Source organism: Notolabrus celidotus, chromosome 1 (genome assembly GCF_009762535.1).
Source record: "Notolabrus celidotus isolate fNotCel1 chromosome 1, fNotCel1.pri, whole genome shotgun sequence".
Classification (NCBI taxonomy): Eukaryota; Metazoa; Chordata; class Actinopteri; order Labriformes; family Labridae; genus Notolabrus; species Notolabrus celidotus.
Window position 1 is genome coordinate 16067846 of NC_048272.1, and position 26854 is coordinate 16094699.

At 41.4% G+C, this 26854-nt stretch overlaps 1 protein-coding gene and 1 long non-coding RNA gene across 4 annotated transcripts; one reads left to right on the forward strand and one right to left on the reverse strand.

Moving 5' to 3' along the window:
- Positions 1-286: 286 nt before the first annotated feature.
- Positions 287-11191, forward strand: LOC117811671. Of its 3 annotated transcripts, none has more exons than XR_004631044.1 (6): positions 295-335; positions 4377-4506; positions 4677-4846; positions 6715-6824; positions 6955-7113; positions 10671-11191. It is a non-coding gene; the product is annotated as an uncharacterized LOC117811671 (long non-coding RNA). The 3 variants fall into 3 exon arrangements; XR_004631045.1 differs by having other exon boundaries at positions 4380-4506; XR_004631047.1 differs by lacking the exon at positions 4377-4506 and having other exon boundaries at positions 287-335.
- Positions 3232-26219, reverse strand: LOC117811665 (proto-oncogene tyrosine-protein kinase Src-like). Its single transcript, XM_034682079.1, is given in 14 exon segments — positions 3232-4476; positions 4695-4826; positions 4970-5123; positions 5210-5262; positions 5265-5285; positions 5568-5706; positions 5708-5748; positions 6947-7102; positions 7196-7345; positions 10643-10746; positions 10996-11094; positions 13282-13381; positions 14667-14948; positions 25757-26219. Coding segments are annotated over 13 exon segments (1632 nt in total). The 5' UTR covers positions 14941-14948; positions 25757-26219; the 3' UTR covers positions 3232-4267.
- Between the last annotated feature and the right edge of the window lie 635 nt (positions 26220-26854).

Below are 26854 nucleotides of genomic sequence, written 5' to 3' on the forward strand. Positions count from 1 at the left end.
CCTTGCTTGCTTGCAGCAAAGTGTGTTTGATGTCATGGAACATCCCTGTTCTTTCAGTATTTGACAGGACTCGTATTAGAACATGCTAAAAGCTCTTTGCATAATAAATATGGACACATGGTTATTGTTGAAATCATTTATGTCTACTGCCACACCACTTTGAGCTCTGATAGAAGCAGCACACACCTGTGCCAGCTGACTGAGGTAATGAAGCACAGGTGAACTCAATCCCTACTCAGTCAGGAGTGATATAAATAGAAGGAGTGTCCATTAGTCTGTTTGTCTTCTACCATGTCAGACCTCTAATCCCTTCTTTGTTGTCAAGTGCGTCTGAAGTGAGTTGTTCCGGAGATCATTGATGTTAAGCTTATTTTAAACATATCCTAGTGTATGGTTAATGTTTCTTTTAGTTTAAATGATTGTATCAACAAAATATGTATTTGTTTAATTAAGCATAATTAATCTTATGGATAAAATATGATACTGACCCTTTTACAGTATATGCTTTTTTTCCCCCACTTTTTGCATATATAATGTAGAAAAAACCACTTAACAAGTAAAGAAACAATAATCTGCTTAAATAAAAGTCCTTCAGGATGGAGTCTGCATTCTTGCTGACACTCATTCACTCCATTATCAAATGTCTTAAAGGGATATTTCAGTTTTTTTGAAGTAGGGTTGTATACGTTTTTTATGTCTATTTAAATTTGGTTGTACTTTTGTCACTTTGATGCCCACAGGCCTGAACAGTTGATCAGTGCGCTGCAGTCGGAAGAGCACGTCTGTGCTGTGTCAGCACATAGTTCAAAATCAAATGGGCTTTCTTGTGGCAAAGTGAAGGGCTAAGAAAATCCCCCGTAGAGCGTACACCTAAACCGAGATGAGGGCCTGGGTTGGAATCGAAAATTGGCTAAATTACGTGGCAGAACTGACCTCCTGTCTGCTGAAAATTGTAGCCTAGCTTGCGTGCTGCTTCTCCCTGGAGTTTCTCATTAAAGGGGCCGAGCTGAGCGGCATCCGTAGTGGCTGCTAAAATCACTAGTGACATAAAACTCATACAACCCAACTTCAAATAAACTGAAAGATTTCCATAAACTCCAGCCCTCCGATACCTCTACAGTTATAGAACAAATCCACTCAACAATCTTGACATGCGGCTTATTTTTTTTAGGGACCTGAACGTCCAGATCGTAACTCATACCTGCCTTGGCATGAACAGACCCTCCACCTTCACTTAGCTCTTCTATTTATAATGCAACTTTTGATTATGAATCTCACTTCAACTGAAATTATTTTCCAAATGTAACATTGATTTAATAATTAATTCTTTAACAAATGTGTTTCTACTTGGCTTCTATATCTCAAACTCTGAATGATCATTTTTGTATCACAGGCTCACTCCTCCAAACGTTTATCCTGCGATGCTGCAGGATTATCACTTTAAAAAGTTACAGAGGCATGAAAGAGCAGCGCGACATTCAGAGGTCAAAGGACAGCACACACACCAGCACACACTCTTATCAAAACACATTTGAAATATAATTTATTGCACATTTAAAGATCAACATAAAGTGGCACGATACCCATTTCAATCCTGTTACGTTTGAAACAAAAGAAGTCCTTACAAAACGCTCACACCTTCCGTTTATGATAGTCGTTTCTGACTTGAGAACAAAATGGCCGTGAAGTTGCAGGAATGCCAGACCCAAACTGCATAGATTCATAAAAAAATAACATGAAAAAAGAGACTCAGACACTTTGTTTATATGGCACAGGAAATCCAATCAGACCTTGGCGTTACTTAGACATGTCATGAGCCCGTCAAACTTCTACTTTGTCCCAGTGAGTCACAGGCGGCTCAGTGCATCACCACAAACGGGGTATTTCTCCTTCTAAAAGAGGAAAGCACTCAAATGTGTTCCTGGAAATATTCATTCATCAAGTCCAATTTTAAATTGTCTTCTGCAGATATGATTCAAACTACTTTATAAGTCCAATTTAAAAAAATAAATAAAATAAAAGCTTCCTCACAGCCCCGTTCACAGTCACGTCTTATTGTTGTAACATTTTGAGGGCAGGCGTGCGTCATTTAAAAAAACCTCATAATGGAGGAGCGATAAAAGAAAAACTACACAAAAACAAAATTACATGATAGTCACAGTCATTTGTTTAAGATACTATTTACATCTTTGACCTCATTTTTCCTATCAATCTCCTTTTTATTCAGGTTTCAGAATTGTCCACATCACTGATTAGGTTAGCCATCAGAGCTCACATCACTTGGTGTTATCTCTGCGGTGTTTTGGGGCACAGATCGTTTCTCTAATGGCTGCATGGCTCATATGTTCTTATTACTGGTTTTATTGTATTCATAGGTAACAATCTCTAACTTTGTATCTACTGTTGCTGCATCAACTACTTCATAAACTAAACCATTGTGATATGTGTGACACCCAACATAAATACCTGCCATTTCAAAGTGGCGTACATGATACAAAAACCAACTCTAAAGAGCTACAGTATGTACAGTATGACAGCAGTGGGTAAGAGAGAGATTAAAAAAAATCATATGTTGATGGTACAAAAGTCTGTTCATGATGCCCTTCTACTTGCCTGAACTTTGAGTAAAGTAAACATACACGTGTAGATGTACAGTACAGCATAAATACAAACCCAGCCAATGGTCGAGAAGAACGGCACAAAAGCATGCTAACTGGTCTTAAAATGAACTCTCATAGTAAAGTCATAAACACAGTTTTATAAGGGTTACCTGATCAAGGTTTACAGTTTAGTTAGGGCCGCCTAGTTGCATATTTTTATGGACACGACAGTTTTTAAATAATGAAATCTGCAACAGGTTTATGTGTCCTGTTTATCTACTGATGAGAAGTTTACAAGGGAGGTGATGCAGTTTTATTACAAATTTTGAGGAAAGTGTCGCCTGTGTAAGAACTTAAAACCCTGGAGTAATAAAACATTATATACATGGACAGCAGTGAAGAAGTCTGATTTGTTTGGCACACAACAAAGAAGGCTTTTACGCTCTTCAGTCTTGAGCTGACTTGGATATGTGATCAGTTTGGTTGCCTCTTAGTAGGTCACATGAATGTTTGATGGAAGTTACCCCCATTTATGCCTCAGAGGAAGTAACCGTTAAATTGCTCGAACTTAAGTGTGCCGATTTCCAGTTGAAATCAGGGTCATTAGAATCAGCAAGAATTCAAACACTGCCTGCATCAAAAGTAGTTTTAATAGTCGAGGTTTGATCCGGCTGATTGTATGAGGACAAATACAGCAAGAGAAGAGGAGGAGGGTTAAACAAGAGAAGGCCTCAAGTTTTAATTCAATTAACCTAATTTTCAGTGTTACAGGATCAGCCTGCTGAGCACAGTTACCTCAGCACTACCTTAATAGAGGCTCCAATAGCTTTTCCTACTCATAATCACAGAAAGAATCAGGAAAACTAGGGGTCTCTGTTTGCTACTGAACAAAAACCTTCAAATACAGGACACAGTTTGTCCAAATAAACCTAAATCAAGATGCAAAGTCGAGTTCCAGAGCTGAGTTTTTTTTGGAGACACTTTGAAGAAGCAGCACTTGAGAAAAAAACTGAAGGAGAGATACTAAAGTCAGACAGAAAACTAGAGGAAGAGAGGCAGAAGGGACATAAAGGACGTTTGGAGAGGAGACAGATTTGACTTTTGCACCTGAGCCACAGCGGGAGGAGCTGTCCTGTGGGCAGAGCAGGGGACCAGACGAGGGCGGAGAGACATGACAGAAGAGGGAAAGAGGGAGGGTTCGCTAAATGTCTCATTGAAACAACCTCCCCTGACCTTCTCTCTTCGTCTGGAGGTTATTCTTTTCCTCTTGATCCATCTGAAATCCTGATTGGGTTCCTCCCACAGCAGTCGTACCTCTCAGGAACATTTACCCACAAATGTATAATTCCCCCAGTCAAATCAGAGCCAGAGTTGGTCCAGCAGGAGTTCCCTTTCACAGCCTGATGTCTCACTCCTGCAGGGAAACTGAGTAAACAGTGAGAGCTTGCAGAGAGGAGGACCTCCAGGTTCTTCTGTAGCAGTTCCTTTATGGCACATGATAGCTTCAACAGTTTCTCTCTCGGTTTTACTCCTACAGAAGAATCTCGAGTTCCTCTCAGGTGAGTTTCACAGGCTCAGATCCTCCCGCAGGTTCTCCTCTGAGGTCATTTAGTGCAGATTGTTCAGTGTAGAGGTTCCCCCCTCCCAAGGTTTGGTTCAGTGTGGTTCTATAGGTTCTCCCCTGGCTGATACTGGGGTTCTGTGGAGGTGAAGTAGTCCTCTAGGAAGCCCTGCAGGTACTCAAACGTCGGCCTCTCCTCTGGGTCTTTCCTCCAGCAGGAGAGCATGAGCTCGTGTAAGGAGCTGGGGCACTCAGACGGGCAGGGCATCCTGTAGCCGCGCTCCACCTGGTCCAGCACTTCACGGTTAACCATACCTGAGCAGAGAAACCAGGAGTTAGATTTAGGTAAAACACAATCAGCTATTTTAATACAGTAACTCTGCCGGATGACAGCATTCAACCAGCATTCTACTTTTTTTAAGGCCAATATATTCTTTATATGTATCCCTGAAATGTCATAAATCCATAGCACAGTTTTGAGTGTCAGGGTTATGCTGACTTGTTCTGTTCTCTAGGTCTTGTTAAGTCCTTACCTGGATAGGGGACTCGGCCTTTAGTTGCCAGCTCTGTGAGCAGCACACCAAAGGACCAGACGTCAGACTTGATGGTGAATCGACCGTACAGAGCTGCCTCCGGTGCCGTCCACTTGATGGGAAACTTAGCTCCTAGAGAACCAAAGAGATGAGTGAGTAAAATGTATAAAACCCATAATGTAAATCAAATAACACTATAGGTTTGAATCATAGTTCAGTAACAGCCAGAGGGATAAAAGAACAATCTGTTGTGGAAAGAGGAAGTGTGGGCTTACCCTGCCTCGCTGTGTACTCGTTGTCTTCGATGAGTCTTGCCAGACCAAAGTCGGCTACTTTACACACCAGACTGTCTCCCACCAGGATGTTTGCAGCACGCAGGTCTCTGTGGACGTAGTTCATCCTCTCCACGTAGGCCATGCCTGCTGCAATCTGCAGGAAGAGAGGAAGAGAACACAGGGATGTTATAAGAAATACTAAAGAGAGTATCAGTGTGGGGGAGAAGTGAGTAATGTTACCTGAGCGGCCATGTCGACCAGCTGAGGCAGACGAAGCATCTTTCCTGCATCCCTTTGAGGAAGTCCAGTAAGCTACCTGTGAACACAAGATTAACAAGGTTTATTAAATTGTAGATAATGCAGCAAATGAAAGATAAATGCCAATAATTAACACTCAATATTATTAAGCACTCCTGTAAAATAAATAAAAGATGGAAGCAGTCACCTTTGAAAGGTTCAACACTACAGCTAAGAAGATATCTAGATTTTGTTACACAATCATTCATTTTTTAATATATTTGTGAAACAGAAGCAGGTAAAAACATCACGTGTTAAAAGTGTGACACCCAGCACTGTTACAGTCCGCCTCCTGCTTCACCTTGGCTCATGTATTCAGTCACGATGTAGATCGGCTCCTCAGACACGACAGCGTAAAGCTGCACCAGCTTCTCGTGCCTCAGCTTCTTCATGACCTGAGCTTCCTGAAGAAATGCCTCTGGAGACATGGTGCCAGGTTTTTAGTGTCTTAATGGCTACCCGTGTTGTACCGTTCCACGTACCTGTAAAAAAAAGACAAAATTAGATCACTTTACACGTAAGGTACAAGATCTATGTCCTGGTATTAAGTAGACTTAAGATGGAGTTTGATAAATCAGGAACAAAGCTTATCCACTTTCTTGCCTAGTTGGATAAGAGAATAGATATCGCTTTTATACATTTTCTACCCCATCTTGGTCTCAGCAGATGGCTGTCAAACATGAGTCTGGTCCTGTTGGGGTTTTCTCCCTGTTAAAGGAAGTTTGTCCTTGCTGCTGTAAATTTACTAAATGCTGCAGAGTGCTCTGTTCATGGTGGATTAAGATGAGAATAGATCAAGTCCTGTCTGTAAAATGGGACTGGATCTTTTCTCATCTTAATGCTGGGTCTTTGTTAATAATATAACATAGAGTACAGTCTAGACCTGTTTTGTTTGTAGAAGTTTGAGATAACATTGGATGTGATTTGGCGCTGTATAGATAAAGATTGATTGATTGACTGATTGATAAACGTACGATAGCCTAGTTTAGCACTAAGTCTTTAAAACACATATCCTTGGGGGGTTTCGGTGTAGCTCGGTGGTTAGGCATGCGCCTCATATACAGAGGCTGTAGATCTCAACACAGCTGACATAGGCTCCATTCCTGGCCTCAGCTCTTTGCTACATGTCTTTCAAACTCTGCCCCAAAAATGTCCCGTCTCTCTTTGACTGTCCAATCAGAAAAAGACAAAAATGGCTTGAAAATGAAAAAAATTATTATAGCTAAGGTAAACTGACAAACTAGCTGCTCTTTGCTCACATATCAGGAAAATAAAGCTAGCCCCGCCCGCCTGTTTCAAATATCTCTCCAAAGCAAAAGCTAATAGTTGATGGTTGAAGACATATATTTGTTATGTAATCTCCACTTTGCCAGGCAGAAAGAAGAATCAGTAATTAAAACTCAGTGCACTTCAGAGAAAGGATATTTGATTTCCGACTTTATTAACAGGACAGCTGAAGAGAAACAGGAAATGTGGGGAGAAGCGGCATGCAGCAAATGGTCGAGGCCAGGAGTCGAACCCGCGACCCCTGCAACAAGGTCTACAGCCTCTACATGGGGTGCGTTTAGACCATTAGGTCACCAGCATCACACATGTTGTATTTTTATGGCATAATGAGGCTAACAGCCATGGAGTGAGAGCATCAGTTCATTCAAAAAAAGCTTGGTGTGTATTTCTTACCCATCCAGACTTCTCCAAAGCAGCCCTGTCCTAGTTTGAGGTCGAGGCGGAGGGACTCTCTGGGAATCTCCCAGGCGTCTCTGGCCAGTCCCTGGGTCTGAGGTTTGGCCACAGGACACACATCTGTCAGAGCGTGGCACAAACCATCAGAGTGCTCTGAAAAACAAGTAAGTAAAGGGGCAGGCTGAGGGAAACATTCTCATCATGTCTGCTGTGGATTATTGACCATAAGAGGGCAGCTGCACTCACTGCGGTAGTGGAAGACTAGCTGCTGCAGGCTGGTGAACTGGGTGCGGGAGGTGATGTAGAATCCGCCACTGTCCAGCTTCCTGATCTTGTAATGTTTAACATTCAGGCCTTTGGTGTTGTCATAATCCAGCACTGACAGGCAGTATGCCCCTGTGAGTGAGACAAAGCAGCAGACAGGTTAGAGCAGTAAAAGCAGACAGATCCGGGCCTGTGTGACAGCTGCTCTGTGGAGTTTCCTAACACAGCAGCTGTGCCGGGTGAGTCCCTTTTGGCCCCTCAAAGGGTCCTTGAAATGCAACTCTGCCTTTCTGTCCTTGCCCCTGGCCCACAGCTGAGTGCAGTTTGATCTCACAAAGTCAAACATTGATCATTTTGGGTTTGTTTTGTGCAGCTCTGTCACAGAAAACAACTCTGCAGAGTATTCAAACAGGAAAGTTCAGGAACAAAATAAGATTATATGGTAGAAAAAAACAGAATTTAAGTATTTAAGACTCTAAAAGTGCGACTCAAAGGGCTGAGCTGAGTTTGCAACCTAAGCTCCACAGGGAGGATGTAACGCAGTGAAGTAAAATTAAAAATCAATCCCTTTGATCTGGAGTTTTGCTGACCGATCTTCTCGCTTCAGAGGAAAACCTTCTTAAAGAAACACACACTTCCCACAATGACTGTAGACACTCATAAACTGAACTGACAGTTTAAAGACCAGAGAGGACCTGATCATAAAGGTACTGTTTAAAACCCAGGACCTCTCCTAACTTCCATGCTAAAAACAAACCTTTATTAAACCACATAACACATCCTTCACTTATTCTTTCCTGTGGTTTTCTAGGTTGGTGCAGAATTGAAGACCTCTGCTCTTTGCGTTGACATAAATAATAAAACATGGTTGCAGCTTGAGTTCTTCTAATCTGTGAGGAAATGATTGAATGACATATGCTCCATGCAACATATGAGCAGCGTGCTTCTGCTCCTCTGTGTCAAACTCTGAACTTCACATTTGACATCTAATACAAACGCAGCCAAAGGCCAACACACCTCCTGCTCTCCCTGCTCCTCCCCCTTTCCAACAAGTCTCCCCCTCCTCATGCTTCTCCTTCTTTCTCTCAGTGTGTGTGTGTGTGTTTATAGTTGGAGAACAGAGACTTATAGCCACAGGGAAATCCAGCACCCTCCTAGGTTGACCTAGTTCTGGCAGAGTGATTCACCCCTATCCATTCACCAGCTCCACTCCACTCCACTGAGCTCTTTTCCCTTTTCTCCCCCCACTTCCTCCAAAACAACCCCCTGAAGAGCCCACCTACGTCACAGGGACAAGATCAGACAGCAGCAGAGTTTCAGAGATCTAGATACAGTGCCACGGGCCTGTGTGAAAGTTAACAAATGACTTAATTACGAGCTCCATCCTCTTTTAGATTGAGTCCCTGCAGATCAACTTAATTCAAAGTAAGTTGGTACTCGCTGTGAAGAGAGAACTCCGGGGACACGGCGGAGGCGTCATCACCTCCTTCTTTCACACATTTAAGAAACCCAGAGAGTGCAAAAAATAAAAAGCTTTTATGTATCGTGTTTTCTAGTCAGACTTTTTTCTGACTAGAAAACACACAGCTCCTGACACTCTGGTGAACTTCCAGGAGGTGCAGCTGAACAACTCTCTCTCTGTCAGATTATAATCTTTGCTTATCTGGAGCTTCAGTTTGTCAAACTGGTGACAAATAATGCTGATACTTTAAGCGTCTCCTTTTTTCCCCCACTTTTTAAAAAAGTTATTAATTTTTTTTTATTTTTAAGTTCTATTTTTCTGGCATTTTCACCTTTTTTATGGATAAGACAGCTGAAGAGAGACAGGTAATGTGGGAAGCAGAGAGCAGGGGAAGACATGCAGCAAATGGTCAGTGCCAGAAGTCGAACCACCTCTGCAACCAGGACTATTGCCTCTGTATATTGGGCGCTTAGACCGCTAGGCCTACTGCGCCCCAATTACATTCCTAATTGAACACTTGATAATTTGTGAAAAGTTACTATTAGATATTCTTCAAGTTCAGGTTGCTGCTTGTTTTTTTATTAAGAATAAAAACAAGTATTTACATTTAAGAACACTGGTACATTTTTGGGGGCTTTTTTTGGCTTCAAATTATCTAAAAAATTAATTTGGCATCAGTTTGGCATGCACCCCCTGTACAGAAGCTATAGTTGTGGCTGCAGTGGTTGCTAGTTTGACTCCTGGCCTTGACCCATTACAGCACACAATCCCGCATTCTCTATACCCCATGATTCTCGTCTCTTTATTCAATAAATAAAGGCCCAAAAATAACTTTAAAAAATGGTTAAAAAAAGTGCAAAAATCATTGCCAATAAGAGCTTCTTTGAGAAAAATTCAGATGTAGTACCCTCACCATTGTGTTGTTCTTTTCCAGTTCATGTGTAGGAAATATTTTCTGATGAAAAATCTTTTTAAACATTAAAATGTGGGGCCCCGTTAGCCTAGCGATCTAAGCGCATGCCCCATTTACAGAGACTGTAGTCCTCATCCTAGCAGTCGCAGGTTCAACTCCTGGTCACAACCATTTGCTGCATGTCTTCCCCCCACTCTCTACTCCCCACATTTCCTGTCTCTCTCCAGCTTTCTTATCCACTAAAGGCAGAAATACCCAAAAACATAACTTAAAGAAAAATAAAAACATTAAAATATATCACTCCCTTTGAACCTACGCCTAAGAAAATGTAACAAAAGGTCTTTGGGGAGTGTAACAGGCATTTAAAATAACTACACAGACAGTCAAACTTCTCTGTGATGCTCTTTGCTGTAGACGGTCATAAAGAGACATCAGGAATAATTGTAGTTTGTTTAATAACCAGCTAAAACTCCAATCAGAGGCTCCTATTTTCTGTAGACCAGTTATTGTTATACCTTGAAGTCTTGCAAGAATTTTCTACCTGGTTATGAAACTGACTGGATTTGATAATGACGCCTCTTTATGACCTGAAAAAGCAATCAAGACCATCAACAAGAAGAGGAACTATAACTCAGTGGTTATTTTGAATGTCTGAAACCACTGGTGGAGTGTAGGCGTCAGACTAAGTGATTCATATGCTGATGATTAAGACTTATTCATATGTTACACAGCAAACATTCTCAGTGAGGAATACATTTGACTATTTAATAGGCCGTTCTGGCCAGAATCGACGCAAACTGAAAGTTCTCCACAGGAGCTTTTACATGCAGACATTGAGACTTATGGTCATTTAAAACAATACTATCATGACAAAGTGCTCTGCCTTTAAATCAAAGTTCAACATTTATCTGAGAGAGAGTAACCTCAGAACAACCTGAGACACAGATGTCATGCTTCATTATCAACAGACAGAGATAAAAGCAGGAGGATTAATTGGCCCATCTTGATAACAACTGTAGCCTCTGAAGTGATGCAGACGTCTGCTCTCTCTCACCTTTCGTGGTCTCGCTCTCTCTCACCAGGAAGGTTCCTCGTCTGTTCTGCAAGTTCAAAAGAAGCCTCTCTGAGTCGCGCCGAGTGATCTTCCCAAAATACCACCTGCCAAAGTGGGCCACAGAGAATGAGATCAGTGTGAAGCTACTACTGAGCGTCTGGAGCAGGCAGGAAGACTTTTTCACTTGAAATATAGAAGGCTACACATGAAGGTATATCAGAACATACTGTCTCTATATACTCTATGTTAGCTCCTAGAAATAGAAATGGCATTGAGTACAGTGTTACATTCAGGCTCTGCACAAAGAAAAACAGCCTTAAAGAATGGAGGGAAACAAGGAGATGATTATGTACTCTTCTGCTTGGATGGAGTCAGAAGGAGCCACGTAGTTGCTCGGGATGTATCCGCTCTCTCCTGTCGTTAATGAGCGAGCGAGCCACCAGTCTCCTTCTCTGTGACAGTGACACAGAGAGAGACAGAGAGACAGAGAGAGAGAGAGAGAGAGAGAGAGAGAGAGAGAGAGAGAGAGAGAGAGAGAGAGAGAGAGAGAGAGAGGAGAGAGAGAGAGAGAGAGAGAGAGAGAGAGAGAGAGAGAGAGAGAGAGAGAGAGAGAGAGAGAGAGAGAGAGAGAGAGAGAGAGAGAGAGAGAGAGAGAGAACCAAAATCAAGAAACTGACTGAGGCAAACACAGCATTAAGGATCTTTTAGCAGAGTGTCCATTACTTAACATGATATTTGATGGATTTCTTATTGTAGCTAACACTGTGAAAAGACACAGTCAGACAAAATTCAAATGACACCAATCTACCTTTTGTATTACTTAAAAGCACATCTTAAACACAAGACTCATGGCTATAGCTCTGTATAAATGCAGGTTTAATCATCTACAGAAACAGCAGTGTGCTGCAGTTCACTGCAAAGGAGCACACACATTCATTAGGGACTATTTAAAGATGCAGACAAATACATTTTGTATGGTAGGGTGCATTTACAGCTGACGGAAGTTGCACAGGGGAATGACTCAATAAAAACCAGTGTGCATGACCAAGAGTTGCTCATTCATGTGTCTTAAATTAGTAATATTTAAGATCCACAGAGACATAACTTGTGTGTAGTATACATTTGGTTCTGGTCTTTTTATGGGATATTCTACAACTTTGACAACCTGTATCAGAGTATCTGTTAAGTACAACAGTGTCTTCACCACAGGATACTATAGATTGTGTCATAGTGGAATATTTATCTCATTTACGTCAGACTTAAGAGCTAAAATGATGTTTCCAGAGCAAAGAGGAGGCCTAAAGGTTGTGGTTTGAAAAATACACATCACACCCACACCACCAGAGTTCAGGTAATGTGAGAAAATCATTGTTAAAAGAGGAAATAGGCAAACACAGGCAACCTTTTGTTCCACTTTTAATCCCTCGCTTTACATTTTAAACATTAACTTTTGCTTCACTCCCTGACACATTCAATATGTTGCCTGCAGAGCATGCTCGAGCGCCAAAATCGCTCCATCTCTAGTAATAACTAATTTATTACAGTTACACTACGAGCGTGATCAAACAAATCCGAGCAGCAGCTGAGGGACTGTGAACAAAAGGTTGCACAAGGTTTTTTTATTGCATTAAGTATTACTGACCTGAAGCTGTACTTTTTCCTAGGAGAAACCATGAAGCATGAGAAGGAAAGAGAGAGAGAGGGGGGAGAGATAACAGACACAGCAGACACATCAAAAACACAGCAAGGAGACGCAGCAAGGCAAGAAACACAGACAGACAGTCAGACAGCAGAGGAGCTGGTAATGCTGAGGGACTACACAGTGGGGTTGGAATGAACTGCGATGTTTTTAAAGTTTTAAGCTCCACTTTCAATCCGAGAGCAGTTTGTTGTAGTTTTTATAACCCTTAAATGGAAGACGGTGGAAATGTATTCCATTTATTTAAGTCCATAAATGATCATAGCATCATGGAGGGACTCACTGTAGATATATCTCACTCCTTTAGGTCAGCATGTGCTTTAAAATGTTTTTCAAAATGTTGAGTACTGTCTTGAGAAGTGTTTTTCTGAGCTAACTATGAAAGTCAGCCCCACTATGTAGCTCCAGACTATAAAGAACAGACCACATTCATCGCTGGATGTTATGAAAAGAGCTCATAGGGACAGAAAAAACAAAACACCTCCAAATGAAAATGACGCTGCAGATGTTTTTACTCCATCACGGCTTTAAAATTAATGTAGTCACATTCACAGCAAACTTACATTCAGTTGTTTTTCTTTTAATTACACCACCACACAAACAAACTTCAAACTCAAAGCAGATTTCTGAAGGTGTTATGAGAAAGTGTGGGTAAAGATGCTGCAGACAGGCTTCCTTATAAAGAGGATGAAGATGACAGTCGCCCAACATGAGCAGATTGCATTAGTAAAGAGACGCTCTGCTCGGTTTTAGCGAACAGATGGAGTAGATCAGACTCTGTTGTCTGCATCTCTCCACACTTACCAGCCCTGTCTGTGTTCATTCATGTACACATTTGTGCGACTACAAATCTGTTCCGTTAGGTGTTTGGTTAGGTTGTGGTATCAGAAAGAGGAAGAGAGAGAGAGAGAGAGAGGGGAAGATGACGGTTGCTTCTTACGTGTTGTTGACAATCTGCAGCCTGTCGCCTTTCCTAAAGGTCAGGTCAGACGCTGTCCGTGACTCATAGTCATACAGCGCTACAAAAGTAGTGACACCTCCTGCAAGAAACACGGAAATATACACAGTTAGGGAACAATGTGATTAAACTTCCCCTTAAGCCTTATTCACATTTACTCCCATAATGTTTCTTCAATATTACAGGCCGAGCCCTTGATGATAATTTGCTCCATCCTCTATGTGGCTATAAATCTTATTATGATACCTCTGCTCCATATCCAAATAAAACAATTTATCACGGCTCTAATGAGAAATATCGACATTCAGGCTGCTCATGACCGATCGCCCATGAAGGACAAACCCGTCACGCCGAGGTCTTTCTATTTTCTGTGCCGCTTTCTCCTCCTTCCTTTTAATGAACCTGTGATCTCCACCTGGGAACTCTCCAGCCAATCATCGATCGGCTCATTAGCTGCATGGGTGGAGGCGGCCAGCAGAGCAGCTCCCGATACCAGCAGCTCTCCACTATCTGGATGGAGCAACATTAACTGAACCATCTGGCCGGTCTAGACACATTACAGCTTGATGTGGAGTAAAATCTGGACAGGGTGGAGGGGCGGGCTGCGGAGTGGAGGAGAGGGTTTGACAGCCGATGCAGGGAACCAGAAACAGTTGGAAATCTTTTTATGAGCAATGTTTTAGATATGTCTCTGTTCTCAAACTGAGGATCAAGTTCTCATCAAACTTTAAATCTGATCTGTAGAGGAATTATCAGCTTCATATCTATGTTTACACTCTAACCAGGGAACTAGTGGCTTGTTTATGCAATCTTTTGGTTAGTATGCATGCAAGATAACTGTGTCTCCCCATGTTGCTTACTTTGCTTTCTTGAGAGAGTTGCCTGAAAAAATTGATGCAAGACTGACCAATTTTGCCAGGCTTAGATTTGATGGAGACGTGTAACTATGAGGCTGCAAGGAAACAGTCACACTCCTGGATATTGTTCAGTAGTTAGTTAATCCCTTGTAAAGTAGACACAGATAAAAAGTGTTAATCAGGAGTTTTACACATACCTCTTGGTGGATTTTTTTTTAACCCTTCAAGGGTCAGGATATTCTATTCTAAAGGTCTCCAGTCTAAGCTAATGTTATCAACCAGCCGCTGGCTGGACCAGATCATACTGAGCAGACAGACTTCAATATACTCATCTTAGTCTTGCAACTTGGAAAATAAGAGTCTATTACAGCTTAAGAGAAAACTTAGACAAATGAAACTCAGTCTTACTCAGCAGCTTAGCCATAATACTCAGAAAAAGAATCCCAGCTGTGCCCTTCAATCACGGATGTCTTCAGCTTTTCGGCACTAGTCTGACAAAGTGTGACCAACCTGACAGAGGTCCACGTTGAGGCGAGGTGATGGTTCCCGTGTGGTCCACCCCACCAAACAGAGCCATCTCAGGAGTGTTTGTCGGGGCATGCTGGTGCTGCCCTTGATGCACCCTCCTGCCTGTCCCCACCGCAGGGCTCCTGTTGGGGGTTTGAGTCTGCTGCGCAGGGCCCAAGTGGTGGAAGTGCCCGCTGTCCGAGCCTGTGCCGATGGTCCCGTCCAGGCTCATGGAGCGCTGGCCCGGCTCCTTGGGCTTGCTCTTGCCCGCCCCCATGTGCAGACCTGGGAAGAGAGCCAGCGATGAGTAAGAGTGCAGTACTTCATGTCCCAAGAGGGATTGCCGGGTTGTAATCTCTATTTCTTGTTTTAAGTAAAATAGGTCTGAAAGGATTTGTCAGTCAGCCAAACCAGAGAAAATATAATGTCACAAACCTTAAGAACAAATGTGTAGATGAATCAATCAAATGCACTGAAATAAATTGAAAGGAAAACCACCCACAAATCTCTGGTTTTAAGCGTATTAAATGTGAGGATGTTATTCTTTTCTATCTCTTGTTATCGTGTATTAAATATCTTTGCATCACAGACTGTTGGTCAGACAAAACAAGACATTCAAAGAGTCTCTCTGGACTCTTGAGAACAGGAATGAATTTTGTTTGTGCCTTTTTACAGACATACAAATTTTACCATTCATTAGGGACAGTACAAAATATCAATACAGCAATATATTGTCAACCAGCGATACAATTATCAATATACCCTAAAAAAAAAAAAAAATCTTAATTGTACAAATAAGGCGCTTAAAATAGGATTTCCCCGCCATTTAGACCCACAGCTTCATTACTTCATGACTCCTGGTGGGGGCGCTAATGGCATGAGAGAGGGTAAGGTGAATGGCAGCTAACTGGCTCACGAAGAAGTTGACAGCAATATATCAATTATCGTACTATTGCAATATCATGATGTAATTGTTAATGTGGAACAAGTATTGAGTATTACGTATCGTATCGTATCACGAGTCACCCTGCGATTCTCACCCCTTCTATCTAGCGTGAAAAATAAGCCACAGATTGATCAATAATGTAATAAGTAAGCTCTAATGCCAAATACTGTACATTATTGTAAATCCGTTTCTTGTAAAATTGTTGTAATTTCATCACACTTCCAATTGGGTCAGATGCATGCGAGATGCATTTAAAATCTTAATTTCTTGAGTTGAAAAATGACCGCCATCAGGAAAAAGCGGTCTTGTTGATCAACTCTGATCCCACACATCCCCATCCATCAGGAAACAAGATTTTAGAACCACTTAAAGAATATCTTGATGTCATTTCAGGGGAAAATAAGATGCAAATTCATAGCAGCAGAGTTTATATTGAAGCATTTGTAAAATAATCATCCTTTCAGTGTGACTGGGCTCAATAGAAAGAAATAATCCCGTATAACCGCAGAAGATTTAATCCATCCTGAGAGGAGATAGAAGTTGTTCATTCAGAAACAGGAACTGACCCTGTTTTAGTTTCTGTTCATTCACCTTTCTCAAACAAAATCCTCTCTGCAGCGAGTGCTGTGAGCATTCATCTTGTCTCTCCTAATCCACCACAGAGCATCCTTGGAGCTGTTCCCGGTTCAGTTAGAATCGTTTAGCATGCAAATACTCTGCGAACAGGACACCTTCAAACCGTTAACACACACACATTCAAGGTCATCCCTATCTGTTGATTCAATCTGTGCTGAATCAATACACATCTACAAGGAAAACACAGCTTCAAACTGAGCACCAGTGTAATGAAACCGAGCACTAATGCTGGTAAGATGACAAGGACGGAGACAGTTTCACCTCGGGCGCGTAATCGCTCTTCTCTTTGCCATCTTTGAGGAGATTACATCTATTAAGAGCTTGAAATTCAACAAAAGCACGCAGTCATCATGAGCGCAAACAAAGACAAACATGTTCAGACAGTCAAGAGCACCCACAGAAAGTTGGAGTGCCGTTCACACACTGAGTCCGACCATCCCTGGAGTCATTGTTGAGTGACTCACTGTGAGACCGGCTATTTCAGTCCAGCTGAAACAGAGACAGTCATACACACATGAAACAGCCTTGTTCCTTCGTGAATACAGGCACTCTCAGTTCCAGACAAAGTATGTAGGTGTGTGAGTGTGTGTGTGTGAGCAGCTGTTCCTTGGGTCTCTGGGAAACAAGGCTATATTGCACACTAACAGCCAGCCACAGTGTCGTCTCACATCCTTTTTCCCAACACATGCGTGTGTCCGTGTGAGTGTGATAGACAGGCCAGAGTGGGTTATTAACAGACGGGGAGGAAGGAACCGGCTGTAGCTGTAAAAAGATCGCGTAGGTGGTCGTTGTGTACTGTACGGACAGCTGAGGCTTAGTGGGTGTTTTTTTTTTTTTTTTAAGTGTAATGTGCCAGTAGAATATAATTACGCAGGTATGGGAAAATCTCTAAGATATGGAAGGATCCCACTGTTGAGATGTGTGGGCATGTGAGCTGCATGCATGTGCACGAGCATGTGCACATTCAAGCACACGCGTACAGTCATGCAAGCTTTGATTCAACTCTTGCCAGGATGTAATCTGGCGCGCTGGGGGGTTAACGTATCCCATGGTGCAACACTGAGTCACACAGAGATAGGCCCATATGAAAGCTTGACTGTGTGAACTGCATGTAGTGCGATGCACTTGTCGATGCCATGGACAAGTATGGACACTAGCCCAATGAAGATTAAAAAGTGCCAAAAACAAGAGCTGAAGAAAGAGGAGAAACTTTTGTAATCTTGGCTGTTTTGCAGTTATCATCACCACAACATGTATGAAGATGTTTTATAACAACTACAATTGAAGAAATTAGAAAACTAGCTGAGACAAGCAGTAAAGAGCAGCAAAACTTTGCCCAATGTTAACGTTATCACAGCGCCAACTCGCTAACAATGTTCCAAACTATTACCTGCTGCATTCACACATTGGCTCACTCTAGAGCCTGGTTTATAATTAATTATGCATCAAATTGGCAGAGTATTGCTGGGCGGCACAGACACATCGACGCACAAGTATGTAATGTTCACGTCCGCATCGGCCACTGCTGTATAGGGTCAACACAGAAGTATAAACCAGCCTTAACTTCACTGGGCTTTTTACAAGGAGGCTAGCAGGATTAAGTCTCTGTGAATGGATTTGGCTGTTTTCATTCACACATGCTACTCATTGGGAAAATATTAGGTAATTGCAGGAGTATAGTGCGTATATTAAATGTGCTTGACACTAATGGAGGGATATTTTAAGCCATCCTCATGGTTGGCTTATGCTAACAACTCGATACACAAGGTGCTTGATTTAAAAAAAAAATTTTAAAAAAAAGAATACTTTATTTGTATAGCACTTTTCAATACAAGTAACAAGGTGCTTTACAGTGGGCAATAAAAAGAAGAAGTGCTAAGCAAAATGAAGGGATTAAAAATAAAATGAAATAAAAGCTTAAAAACCCGACAAACTTATAAAACAGACCCTTAAAATCAGAGCTAAAATTAAATAAAATGACATGATAAAAGCTTTCCTGTAAAAATGTGTCTTGAGTGATGACATAAAATGCAAAAATTGCAAAAAACACTATAAAGAGCTAATGCTAACTTCAAACCATGACTCCAGCATGGTTTGAAGTTAGTTAGTTTACTCCAGCTTGACCCAGACTAACCCCAGGAGAGATGCCTTCCAGAGGGGTTGGTATAGCTAATATTGAATATATTAGTGCTGCTTCCTGTCACCAATGGCCAAAATCTTGAGCATGTGCTCTAAAACGCAGAGTAAAAGCAGAACATCCCCAAGAACATCACATGAGTTGGAACTAACCAAGAGAAGTAGATACTTCCACATGGGTCACTGTTTGTTTTACATTGATGTATGAAACTACTGTCATACTGGTTTTGTGCTTGTTACTAAAAACTTAAATAAGCTTTTTAGATATCATATCTGCGATGAAGTTTATTGCAGTTTTTTTGTACCGTTTTTTTTTACTGGGGTCATAATTTAGGGTAGTGCTCTGCATGGGTTTTATAATACTGGCATTTTTTGTCCTTCTCTTCATGAGGGTCTACATTATTAAAAACACATCTGAATACTGAAACATGTGACCTAATAGAAGGTCACTCACAGTGCTAACAAACACTGAATATTGTAGGCATTTCAGAATAGACTTGTGGCTATTTCAGACCAAAAATTCATCATGAGAAAATCTTTTTAGGACACTGCTGAAACTTGGGTACACCAGAAGATATTGTGTAACATAGTGTATGTTTTTTCTCAGAGTCTGTGGGCTGCCAAGATGTCCAGTGTTATCACCACCATCCTCATGTGAAAGGCTGTTGTTAGTGTTTCCTCGACTCATTAGAGGTGACACCAACTCCTCTTCACCACTGAACCGTTCCAGGAATAAGAGACAGGAGACACTGACAGAAGGTGGGGAGGATCTCCTGTCTGAAATTAATGGATTATATTTGCATAAGACCCCTGGGTATTCACTGAGGCTCCAGTGGATGGTTTCAAATTTCTGTCCAGCTCTACGTTTTTGTCTATGTTTGACGGTTCCTCTTTAGAGATGTGCTGCACTGTGGTGCAGTGGTTAGCGCTGGTGCCTCACAGCAACAAGATACCTGCTTTGAATCCCAGCTGGGGCCTTTCTGTGTGGAGTTTGCATGTTCTCCCTGTGGGTTCCCTCCAGGTATTCTGGATTCCTCCCACAGTCTGAAAACATGCTCATCGGGTTAAGTGGTCACTCTAAATTGCCCAAGAGTGTGAGTGTGTGTGGTTGTCTGTCTAAATGTTAGCCCTGTTATAGACTGGCGACCTGTATAGGGTGTACCCTACGCCACTTGCCCAATGGCAGCTGGGATAGGCTCCACCCCTCTACGACCCTGAACAGATGGACGGATATATAGGGGTGGGAAAAAGTGCCAATACAGCATTTTATCATTCACAATTTATATATAGATATTTTTTCATCATAAAATTATAGAGCACTCAGAACAGATTTCCGTCGTATTCTATCATATTGTATCATATCGTATCATATTGTATTGTATTGTGTCGTATTGTATCACATCGTATCGTATTGTATCACATCACATCGTTTTGTAACGTATCGTATCACATCGTATCACATTGTATATCGTGTCGTATTGTATCACATCGTATCATATCACATCATATCTTATTGTATTGTATAGTGTCATATTGTATCACATCGTAGTGTATTATATTGTATCGTATCGTTTTGTATCGTATCGCTTTGTATCGTATTGTACCGTATCGTTTTGTATCGTATTGTACCGTATCGTTTTGTATCATATTGTATCAAATCGTATCCTATTGTATCATATCATATTGTATCACATCGTATTGTATCACATCATATCGTATTGTATCGTATCTCATTGTATCGTATTCTGTTCGGCTGTATGGTATGGTACCATAAGTATACCTCCAATTCCCAGCCCTCTATCAATTATTACCAATTCTACTTTGGAAAGCAACTCACTGTCCTTGTCTGTACGCTTTGACACATCGTATTATAGCCTGACACCAAAAAGCCCAAAGAACCAGCGGACAAAAGGAAAGCGCAGTCATTGTTTTGGAAATGTCTCATACGGTAACATTGGTTTAAGTGGCAGCTTTCAGAGTCTCGACAGTTTCAATTGGTTTAGTTTTTTATCTGAACTGGCTTTTTATGGTGGAAAAGCTCTGTTTGATGGCAGATACAGTTCTTGGTCAGTGTGATTTATGTGTTCAGAACACGTCCCCTTCTTTGGATGATGCTGGAAAAAAGGTACAGAGTAATTTGGCACAGTCTTGATTGTGCAGGGTTCACTGAGTCCACATGTAATTTGAACTAAAAATATAGTTGCATGTCTGAAAACTTCCATCTAATTACTAAAGCCTGGGGAATTCCTCTCATGGACGATTCAGCAGAAGCAAGAATGTAGCAAAAAAGGGACATTTTCACCCTGATTCTCTGCCTGAAGGAAAGTCAAGTCGATTCTGAAAAGTGACTAATCATCAGGTTTAAGCACACGCTGATAATGGAGGGTAATGATCCTCGACCAATACTGCAATGATATCCAGATACGCTGATTGCAGAGACATGTCCTCTGAGAGATTTTTTCCTGAGTCTCTGCAGGATGCTGCAAACACCAGAGTACCCTTGAAAGCCTCAGAGCCTGTATGTAAACAACAGAGCATGCACTGAGCCTCACGCCTTTCCCTAATATGGTGTCAGAGTGTAACAATGACAAGAACATGTGACTACCTCCAACATTACCAAAACAAATGGATGAATAAAAGCACTGATGGGTTAGACAACAAGATATTATACGTCTTAAAGAGAGGGAAGAAAGAGAGATATAAAAAAAATAGGAAAATTCTGAGTAAGTGGAGATGAGGAGGGATGTAAGTCCCTGGTGAGCTTTTCTGTTCAACAGGAGCACGGAGGAATGTGTAGGAACCAGATTGCAACGCACTGCTGCCACTGCCAATGACTTCAACAAGAACAGGCACCTGAGCAGTGGGAGGGCGGGATGGGAAGGCAGGGAGGAAGGAAGTGAGGAGGGAGATGGGGTTGGAAGAGAGAGGGAAGGTAACAAAAGAAGCTTTGTTTTCATGATTTCCTGGGACACGAATCAATATTTAATTCCGAAAGAAAGCTTATTGTCTTGCAAATAGCTTAACAGGATCTTTATAGATAGTTATAATTACTTTTCTTGACTCAAAACAAATGTACCAAATTCGACTGTTTTAGAGCATTGAGTCTATGAATAATTCAAAGTTGACTTTCTTTCCTCCTGACCTAAAGTTTGGCTGTGTTTCTGGTATGATGTGCCGAAAAAAGAAAGCATAACATGACTTTTGAGATTCAGAAAGGTGACACTTACTGCAGCGACATTATGCCAAGTTGTTTTGCAGGAGAGGTGATTTAAGGGATTAGATATGAATCACTGCAAAGAGAGGTTTTGTTCAATGACTGCTCTCTGAGTGGTGTTTACCTCAGAGCCCTGTTGGAGTTCAAGAGTACTTCAATTTCTGCAGCACATTTATCACTAACCTTTTTCTTCAGTGCTTAAACGAGTCTTGCAGTATCTATAGAACTGTCTGTGTTTATGAACCGAATACTGGGTGGTGGAGGGAACAGTGAAAGAATAATAAAGTTGAGGAATAGAGTTCAGATGACTAAGAGGAATGTAAGTTTATAAAGCAGGCAAGTCAGAACACCTGCCAGGTACTTCAACTGCATCAAATCAGAGATGACAGGGCCAGTATTTGCATAATGTGTCATGTGGGCAGTAGGTACAGAAAACAGTGGTACAGAAACCCACACTGTCATTTTAAATCTGACTTACTGATGAGAGGAAAGGCTCACATTGATTCAAATCAAAGCAGCAATCATATACCATCCCTATATGTGCTCTTAGTGTGTCCAGACTGGCCTTCAGACAAAGCACATGATAACTTCTGATATATTTCAGTGTCACATTTGTGGTCCCCAGAGGATGAATCTTACTAACTTTAGTTATCCACTGACTGTTCTAGTACTAGCACGATGAAATCCTCATCCGTGGCCTCTACAATCAACGTAGGCAGCAAAATTGAAGGAACTATCCAATTACCTAGCAAGCAGTCTGTTAGCTAAGCTAGCAAACCGTCATACTGTCTCTCCTAAACCCACCGCAAGAGTTTAGGTTTTCTGAACACACTCAAGTTTCGCAGGCACATTGGATATCACCAAGATTCCCATAGGAATGAATGCGCCTCCGTTTAAGTCTTGTCTGTACACACATATAAGTGGAAACGAGAAGTTAGACCAACCCCCCGTTCCCGTTATAACGGACCAATCATAGCTAATCTCCAATCCTCTGTCCTGATTCATTAAGGGGCGGCTCCTACTACGTCCTCTGATTGGTTATCAGTCCGGCACTGTCATGACTGCACATGCTGTGTTGGGGGGCTAACAGGAAATCTGGTTGGGAGGGATAGTGTTGACATTCGAAGTCCCTCTCTCTGAATAGATGTTTGACCTGTGACTAACAACAGCAGCTTTAATACATTTAAATTGATAGAAAAATAGTTTTGGTTCCTAACTCTACAGCTAACTTGCACATGCTAGCATGTTAACGCATTCCCTCTGTGAAAATGTTAGCACGCTGATAGCTGTTTGAATTTAGTTCAAAACGCAAATTAGAACTAAGGCATAGCTGGAGAGTAGTAGTCCATCACAGCTCAACAATAAAACTGTTAATGACACAAAAAGATTACTTGGCAAAAGGACTACCTTTAAAGATGCTCACATGACTAAATAAACTCTAACTGCTTTCATTAGCTTCAGATGAACTTAAGAATGTATTTTTGTACAGGAAGGGGACTCCTGATTTACATTGAGGATGATTACACAGTTAGCATGAGCAGGAGCCAAAGAGAGGTTTTGTGTCTAATTAGTTTTATTTTGAAAAACTGATTATGTAAAATAAATACTGTGCTTGGGGGACTAGCACCTTTACTACTGGCTAACTGCTGATTTGTCTGCGCACAGTACAGAAAATAAAATTTCTAGTATCTAATTTCATCATTTGATACAAATTGAATGAACAATCAGCCGAGATAATAAAGTTACACACTATAAATTCAGCAATTTGTTACAGAGGATTAAGTTTCAAATTGCTTTCTAGTGCTAAAAAGTAACTACACAAAGAATTAAACTCTCTCCTGTCTAATCAGCATTTGTAATCCTCCATCTGAAGCTGAGCACACACACTGTACATTTCTGGTCAGGCACATAAGCACATTTGGCCATGACAAACCTCACTGAGTCACAACAGACGGTAACAGTTGCCACTGTGCTGCAGAGAAAGAAAAGAGCCCGAGCCAATGTTTCAGCCGAATGGGAAAATTACAGTTTGCCCTGGGGAGGAGAAGAAAGGAGGGGTGGGGGGTGGGGGGGGGGGGGGGGGGGGCAGCGATGATGGTTCCTCAAGATCAAAACAGGAGGAAATGTGCACATTAGTGTCACTGTCCTCTCCTGCTCTAATATGCTGGATGATAACATGAAAGAGCGCAGTCCACATGCATGTTAAAAATGCACATCATCTCTTTAAGCCTTGTTTATATGGAGAGAATGGGCAATTGATTTAAAGAGGGACAAAAAGAGACGACACACTCACATAAACTATCAACTCTTGTCCCATTTTAGTCCTGTGGCTCCTTCAATCAGATACTCTGTGTTATCTTTTCATGACCTCAATCACTTTGCAAAACTCTCAGCCTTTGTAGAGGTGTGCATCTCATCTTCCCTAAAACACACGTAGAATAAAAGGAGAGGAGGAAGAAGAAGAGAACAAGAAGAGGCATGTGGCACTTGGCTGATAAAACTCACTTCCGTTTTCTGTCCATCTGTAACTGGCAGCTCCGGCTGTAGCGAGGGATCAGGCAATGAGGAAAAGCTGCTACAAAATGATTGACTCAAAGATGAAGGGTGAAAGGCGGGGAAGGAGGACATGAAGTGCAAAAGTCTTGGCAAATTATTAACTACTCCATAGAAATCAAAGGGCTTGGGCTGTAACCTGTGGTTAAAGTTTAGACCGCTTCTCTTTGTGTTTTAACAGGATACTAAATTAAACGAATGTTTTCTGCCTTTAAACATCTCGCGCTTTTGACTTCTGACAAAAAATTGTCAAATTAACACTCCAAGGCAATCAGAGATTACATTTTTATATAAAATAATAAAATGTGGTGAAAATAACTTATTGCTTTTTAATAACTCAGTCAAGAAATAAATAATTAACAGATTATTTTTGAGCAAAGGGAAAAAATCAATCTTGAAATGTTGTATTTTCTTTGTCTTTAAGCCTGTATCTTGAACATATCTCCATTTTAAACCCAAGTTGACTGGACAAAACAAGACATGTTGATCTAAACTTGGACTTATTTATGTTTAAAGTCTGTGCCTAACAATAACAGAAAAAAACATGAGAAGTCATTAATCAAAATTAAATTCATGGTTTCAGCCCTAACCTTAAAATGTATTTCTATATTAGGAATATTATTTTTAAGTAGTCTAAGCAAGGAATAAAACATTATTTAAGCAAAAGCCAGTCAACTGTGCATTTATTCCCATGCAAGGCTAGCATGTCTATCACACGAAGCTAACAAATCAGTTGCCCCATGTTCAAAATCCAATATTCAGCTTTCCCATGATTCATCTGTCTCATTTTAAGCAAACCTGAATCCACTTCCTTATGGAAATTAGCTGGAACTTGCCCAAATCCGAAAACCGACTGTAAATAGATTAACCGCATAATTAAAATTCTATTTCCCCGGGATTAAACACCAGTTGTCAGCAAAGCTGCTTTCAAAGAAACAAGGGGTGGGGTAGTAGCTGCTTACAGGAGTAGCAGCTGTCAAGATGATAATGTCTTTGCTACGAGAGGGAATAAAAAAAAACAACAAAAAAAACACACCAGTCCAGAAACATCAACAGTCCGTGTGAGCCAAACTCATCCACATTAGGCTCGTAAACAGGGATTTGTGAATGGGATAAGGGATAAAAGGCGACAATGCTGCTGTGGCTTTCTTTGGCTCCGGCTCACATACAGCGCATATGCGGCCTGATGAATCAAAACAGGTGCTGTTACAGCTCCATTTTGAATTTCGATGGATTGTTGGCTCTAATTTCCAGGCGCAGTCGATTATCTTCATCTTCTCGGATGATTTTTTAGTCATGGGAAAGTGGAAAAATATGAGATTTGCACACGCGCTGCCTATTTAGTGTGGGTTGTAGTAAATCGTCAACAAACGCAGCCCTGGCTCACACTGAGCGGCACTGACCGAATTTAATGTGGGAGCAACACTGACAGAATGGCCTGTGCAACAATGAAATACAAGTCACTGTGGGAAGGGGGGGATCTTACGCTGTGTAAAACATCAGGACAGGAAAATACGTATAAACAAACAAGAAGCTCTTGGTGTAGGCCATCAGGGAGATAAAGCTAATTTTCTCGCATTAAAACGTCACAAGTCGTAATTAACTCACCTTTGACGCGTCTTGAGATTCAGCCCAAAAATCAGAGACGCGCAGCGAGGAAGCGAGTTAAATCCGTGAGGCTGTCCTCATTAGAAGAATAATGGAAGCGGATGGCCAGTTGCTGTGGAAACCTCGGGCCAGCCACGAATCCCATTTAGCGAATTTGGGCAGTACTGGAGGAAGGGGAGGTCATGGCGAGGACTGCCTTCAGGAGCAGAGGGCACAGCTGCCGGGCGGCTGCGGTGGGCCGGACGAACACCAGACGTGCGGCTGGAGGAGCGCGTTCAGCGAGGAAGAGTCCACGGCGCGGTACAGTCATGCGAGGAAGCTGGAGTGGTGTGGTGTGGAGGAGACATGCCTCGTAGGGGGGGAAGGCACGGGATAGTGCATCACTGACGAAACACGAGAGCGCAAATATGATGAGCCTGGACTTTACGTCCTTTACGCAGCAGCAGCGGCGAAGTCGAGAGGATTCACGTTAGAGATGGGATTAATGGATCTTTGAAGGGAACCGTTCAAAAGACTGGCTCTTTGGCTCATAGTTATATTTATTTATTTTTTAGAAGTCAACCAGGGGTAACTCGTTTTTTATTAAGGAAACAGTCACTGGTAGGAGTTATAAGATAAGATTTGGATCAGAATCATTCAAACTACACATCCCACCAATATATATAGCCTACTCTATTGGTGGGAATTATTCTGAAATGTTGATTATAATTTCATTTGGCATTGTAAACATTCCATAAGATGGTGCCATATCCCCATGTTTCGACAGTGAGATTACTATTTTGAATTTTCCCTCACCTAAAAAACTTTGTGGCACTATGAAAACAATGCAGGCTACCGATAACTTCCATGCAAAACAACTTTACTGTAAATTTTCCATACAAGAACATTTTAACAATACAGAAAAAAAAAATTATAATAAAAAATTATAAATATATATTTATATAAAAAATATAAATACAATTAGAATATAAACTAGGACATTATAAAAATGTGAATGCAAAATTGAACCACCCCACCTGGTGTTTCTACACCTGAAGTACTTTACAAACAGGAGCTCAGCTCCTTGATGCGAATCCACATCAAAACAATGTAAACAAT